Source organism: Panthera tigris, chromosome B4, assembly GCF_018350195.1.
Source record: "Panthera tigris isolate Pti1 chromosome B4, P.tigris_Pti1_mat1.1, whole genome shotgun sequence".
Taxonomy (NCBI): Eukaryota; Metazoa; Chordata; class Mammalia; order Carnivora; family Felidae; genus Panthera; species Panthera tigris.
Window position 1 is genome coordinate 80,954,067 of NC_056666.1, and position 6,211 is coordinate 80,960,277.

General features: G+C 34.7%; 1 protein-coding gene across 1 annotated transcript; it reads left to right on the forward strand.

Moving 5' to 3' along the window:
- Nucleotides 1-365: 365 nt before the first annotated feature.
- LOC102965965 (olfactory receptor 6C3-like) lies at nucleotides 366-1,304 on the forward strand. Its single transcript, XM_007081573.2, has one exon. It carries the CDS (start codon nucleotides 366-368, stop codon nucleotides 1,302-1,304), a length of 939 nt encoding a protein of 312 aa, XP_007081635.1.
- The last annotated feature ends 4,907 nt before the right edge of the window (nucleotides 1,305-6,211 follow it).

Sequence of the window (6,211 nt, forward strand, 5' to 3'; positions counted from 1 at the left end):
AGAATATTTTTATGTTTTTATAAAAAAGAGAATAGTTACAAGCTTAATCTTGAAACATTAGAAGAAATAGCTTCTGCTTAAATGTTACCAAAAGACATTTTTTATAATCCATGGCCTGTGATTGTGTATACTCAACAATAAGAGATCAATCTTTAACTTCAGATCATGTTATTACTTGAATGTAAGGTCCAATAGAAATTGGACAGAGTTGCTGAAGGGGAACATGTGTTTTTGGCTTTCATAGATTATTCACCATCATGGACATTTTAAGATTTTATATTCTATCCTCAATCTTCTTTTAACTCTTTTATTTTCTATAGGGGAACATACATTCTCTGTTCGAAAGTGGGGAAAAATGATCAGTGATGAAAAACCACACAGTACCCAAAGAATTCATTCTTCTAGGGCTATCCGATGACCCAGAGCTCCAGACTGTGATTTTTCTCTTTTTAATTATCACATATCTATTAAGTGTCACTGGAAATTTGACCATCATCACTCTCACCTTGGTGGATTCCCATCTACAGACCCCTATGTATTTCTTCCTCAGGAACTTCTCTGTATTAGAAATATCCTTTACAACTGTCTGTATTCCTAGATTTCTGGGCACAATTATCACCGGAGACAAATCTATTTCATACAATAATTGCACTGCTCAGTTGTTTTTCGTCATCTTCATGGGTATAACTGAGTTTTATCTTCTAACTGCCATGTCCTATGATCGCTATGTAGCCATCTGTAAACCCCTACATTATGCAACCATCATGAACAAGAGAGTCTGCATTTTACTTGTCTTTTGTGCTTGGCTGGCAGGATTCTTAAATATCTTCCCACCAGTTATTCTTTTTCTCCAGTTAGATTATTGTGGCTCCAATGTCATCAATCACTTTGTTTGTGACTATTTTCCCCTCTTGCAGTTATCTTGCTCAGACACATGGCTCCTAGAAGTCATTGGCTTTTACTCTGCAATAGTCATACTGCTTTTCACTTTGGCATTGATAATTCTATCCTACATGTTCATCATTAGAACAATTCTGAAACTGCCTTCCTCCAGTCAGAGAAAAAAGGCATTTTCTACGTGTTCCTCTCACATGATTGTCATTTCCATCTCTTATGGAAGCTGCATATTCATGTATGCCAACCCTTCCGCAAAACAGAAGGCATCATTGACCAAAGGAATAGCTATTCTCAATACCTCTGTGGCTCCTATGATGAATCCATTTATATATACCCTGAGGAACCAGCAAGTAAAGCAAGCCTTTAAGGATACTGTCCAAAAGGTTATGTTTTTCTCCAGTAATTGAAGGCATTAGTAGCATTACAAGAATGAAGTGCTTGGAAATGCTTTCTATTATTCACACTTTCTCAAAACTCCCTTTCCTTTACTCGAGTTATGTGTTTTCCCCTTTTTTTCCATCCCCCTATTAAAATTTCCCAATCATGGAACTCAATAAATTTGATAATGTGAATATTGTCTCAGAATTTTCTGTGCATTCAAAAGTTTTATTCAAATGTATTTGGATGAAGTAATAAAATTGGGTTGATGATTATGATTTTGAATGGGAGTGGTTTGATTTTGAAGAGACATGGGCTTTAGGTTGATGGTAAGTGTGTAAGAGTACATGCAGATTTCTGAACTTTTCATTCTTACTAATAGAAATGAATGTCATTATAAAATTTTGATTCTATTTGTCATTTCCATGAAATCAATTCAACACAATCATCAGGGGATTGGGAATAAAATATTTATTTAAAGGTTTTAAAAGATTAGAAACTCATACATATTAAAGATCTTTAACTATTAATAATAATTAAGATGCTAATGAGGAAGGGGAGAAGCAAGAGAGACAGGGGTAGAAGATAACATAAAATTTTCCAGCAATTCCTACACTCCAGATCTATTGTTTTCTTTGTATTGAAACATCTAATCCTGACAACAACTTTATGAGGTACTTTTAATTACTATTCTTTTCGGGGATGCCTGGGTGGCTCAGCCAGTTAAGCATCCAACTTTGGCTCAGGTCATGATCTTGCAGTTCATAAGTTCTCCAGTAATTGAAGGCATTAATAGCATTAGAAAATGAAGCCCGGTGTCGGGCTCTGTGCTGACAGTTTGTGGAGTCTACAGCCTGCTTCAGATTCTGTGTCTCCCTCTCTCTCTGCCCCTCCCCCATTCACACTCTGTCTCTCACTCTCTCAAAAATAAATAAAAAATAAAAATTAAAACACTTGAAATTTCGACTCCACGTCACACAAAGAAAACTGAAGCCTAAAACAATCAAGTAACATCCAAAGTCACAAATGCTATTAAGTGGCTCATTTGCCTTTTCAGTCCATGTGTTCCTAATGGCAAAAGACATAAATGTTCTATGATAATAAACTCACCCTATAATGTCCTAAGCACAAGTTTATAGTAAGTTTATATGCCATAACTTTATTAACTATTTACTTTTCCTTCCTTGTTCATATTTTAGATAGCTAGTTAATAAACCAAAAGCATGAGCGCCCTGGGTGTCATATGTAAGACATGCATCACTGGGTTCTACGCCTGAAACCAAGACTACACTGTATGTTAACTAACTTGAAAATAAAAAAAAAAGAAAGAAAGAAAAGAAAAACAAACAAACTAATAAATAAATAATAAACCAAAAGCATGAGGTTATATATTGATATTCAGCATAAACTCCTACAGATATGATTATTACTATTTCTGAAAACATTATTAAATGTGATTTGGTGATCTCTCTTTCCCTTGATCTCTTACTATACACAACTTTATGAATTCTAAAAACTGAATCTGCTCATCTTTAATGAAATGAATAAATGTAAAGTATTCTGATTTCTCCAGGGAAATGGTCACTTGAAATAATTATGAAGAGAGTAAAAGACATTTCTTATAACTCTTCCAACCACCCAGTGAAGTCCACTGTAGAGATTTTGTTTAATTCAGGCAGAGAGAATGTTTCACATGAACTCTAATTTGTCAAGAATGAATGAACAGTACCAGAAGTGAATTTCAGTGTAACTATGAAGCTAAACTAGATGCTGCCCATAATTAACTGAATTAATTTCTATTCCTTTTTTCTAATATATTAAGTGGAACATGAACAACTACTTTATTAAACAATTTAATAAAGGAAAAAGACACAGGGTTACATGATCAGTAAAGCAAATTGCTTAGGAGACACTCTCTGAACATGATGTCATTTAATGAGCTTTAACGAAAGAAGAGATAAATGAGTAAATACATAAGATGAAAAAAACACTTTGAATATTAATGCATTACTAAGGGAGACTTCCACCCAACACAACAGAAAGAATTATTTAAAAAATTTTTATTTCATTTAAAACACCTGAGATGAAGCGGAACCACTCAAAAGGTCCTCTCTCAGACTGTCGAAGGGACACTATTTGGACTTTGATTCTCATGTATTTTTTTTTAAACAGAGTCATTTTCTTACCTTGAGCATCAGTGAATTTGCCATTAACCAGTTTATCAGAGGGCCATTGCGAATATTTACTTGATGGTCAAGATTTAGGGAGGGCAGGATATCAAAATGTTTTAAGAACTAAAGCCATGAAGATGCTTTCTAGCCTTATTTGCCAATGTTAAATGTTATTTTTAAAATTCAATTTTAAATAGCTCAGTGAATCACAGGAATCCTTAAAAGGCACATCAAACTTAATTGTGATGAAAAGAATGGAAGGAAATGTTTATCTTAACAGAATAAGCCATTACACTTAACTGAAATAAATATAATTAAAATGTATACTTTTAATGTATATTTTCATAAAAAGTATGTTATTTTTATTGTATTATTTAATGTACATTTAGTTGGTGAGATAACCACATGAAGCTAAATTATTCCAAGAGATTTTATTTTTATTATTTTGTATTTAAACTTTTTTTAATGCTTATTTATTTTTGAGACAGAGAGAGAGTGTGTGCAAGTGGCGGGGAGGGGCAGAGAGAGGGAGACAGAGAATCCGATGCAGGCTCTACTCAGACAGCAGAGAGCCCGATGGGGGACTCAAACTCACCAACCATGAGGTCATGATCTGAGCTGAAGTCGGGCACTTAACCAACTAAGCCACCCAGGCACCCTTCCAAGAGATTTTAAATGCTGTAATTGGACCAGACATACAAGTGGGATTTAATCTAACAACAACAACAACAACAACAACAAAAATAGCTTAAATATCTTAAACTGTTCCTAGGTAGGAATAATATTGTGGATGGTAGGGCTGTTATTCTAATACTGGTGTATGTGCAACATGAGGAAAAGAAGCAAATGAAAATTAACGTGATATTACGATTTTATCTAATGCTATTCATAGCCAGGGCTCTAATCATGAAATAAAGGAAATATAAATGTTCAACAGATAAAGGGGGGAGGGGGGCGAACCTAAAAGTATTGTAGTCTTAAGTTTGAATGATACATTTAAATTACGCTCATAGACATTTTATTTGAAAATAAAATATATGTGTTTGCTGGCCCTCTCCACTGAAAATACCTAGAAAGGATGATCGAACTCATAGTAATTATCACAGCTAGTGCCCAGATTCTTAATGTTCCTAATCAATCCCAGATTTCCTAATCAATGGAAGGAGGACTCTTTAGAGAAATGACTCAGTCCAGTTCTCATACAGAAAAGTATAGCATGAGCCTGGGGACACTTGTCATCCAAGGTGGGAAGGAAGCAATCAAAGAGGAAAAGTGTACTGCCCAAAAGGGAAGAGTTTTCCCCCAACAGACGCACTCCAAAGAGATAGTGATCCCAATTTAACTCTCTCTTGAAATGTTTAAGTCAATCACTAATGTGACCTACAACAAAAGCAAAATTTATAAAGCCATGAATTCATAACAATACCCACAAAAAGATACTAGAAAACCAACCCTAACTACAGAATACATATAAAGTAGGCATTCACCTGGAAAATGACAGATTAAGAACAGAACCGTCTTGCAGTACATAATGAATTAATGATCCAGCCATTGATAAACAAAGCCTGCTAAGAAAAAAAAAAAAAAAAAAAAAGAAGAGGAAGAAGAAGAAGAAGAAGAAGAAGAAGAAGATGACAATTAGACATGTATGTCCTGCTAAAAGTTTAAATTCCATCTCTAGGGTAGTCTTACAAAAAAAACGTTCCCAAACCTAAACCTGGATTGAGCCTCTGAATCTAGCAACTAGAGGCAGTCATGAAGACGAGCTTGCAATCAAGTGAAGCATGACTGCACATTGCCCTCTATAAATAATAACAGATTTTCTTATTGCCTATTAGTTGGGCTTTTAGGGGAAAAACAAAATACCATTTCATTACTGCAACAAAACTGATCTATAAGATTACCATATTATATCCTTGAAAGTTGCAGAGGGGCGCCTGGGTGGCTCAGTCAGTTAAGTGTCCGACTTCGGCTCAGGTCATGATCTCACAGCTTATGAGTTCAAGCCCTGTGTGGGGCTCTGTGCTGACAGCTCAGAGCCTGGAGCCTGCTTCAGATTCTGTCTCTCTCTCTCTCTGTCCCTCCCCCACTCACGCTCTGTCTCTCTCTGTCTCTCAAAAACAAATAAACATTTAAAAAATTTTTTTAAATAAATAAATAAAAGAAAGTTGCTGAGAGAGTAAACCTTAAATGTTCTCACCACAAAAAAAAGGGTAAATATACGAGTGATAAATGTGTTAACTACGCCTATCCTGGTAATCATTTCATACATACAACTGTATAAAGTCAAAACATTGTACCCTTAACCTTACACAGTGTTACATGTCAATTATATCTCAATAAAACTAAAACAAAAAAAAAAAAGTGATTTGGACCACGGTATCACTCTCTATGACACACAGCCACATCTGCAAAAATTCTCTTTTACTGAGCGCTCCTTTAACTAGGATAAATAAAGGAAGTCTACATGGTCATAAATTTGAGTTAGGCCTACCTATTTCTTCCATTTTTCTGCCTACTCTGTTCTAATTCCCCTCTTCCAGTAAGTAATTCCCAAACAAATGTGCATCCCAGCTGTGATTTAGTTCTGCACTAGTGACTGTATTATTTGATTATATAAAATCATTATGTATATTTTACATTAAATGCATGTTTTGTTATTTTATTTAGATATAAAACACATTTAATATTAAGTAGCTACGGGGCACCTAGGTGGCTCGGTTGGTTAATCAGTGTAATAGCATTTTTTTAAAATGTGAGTATGA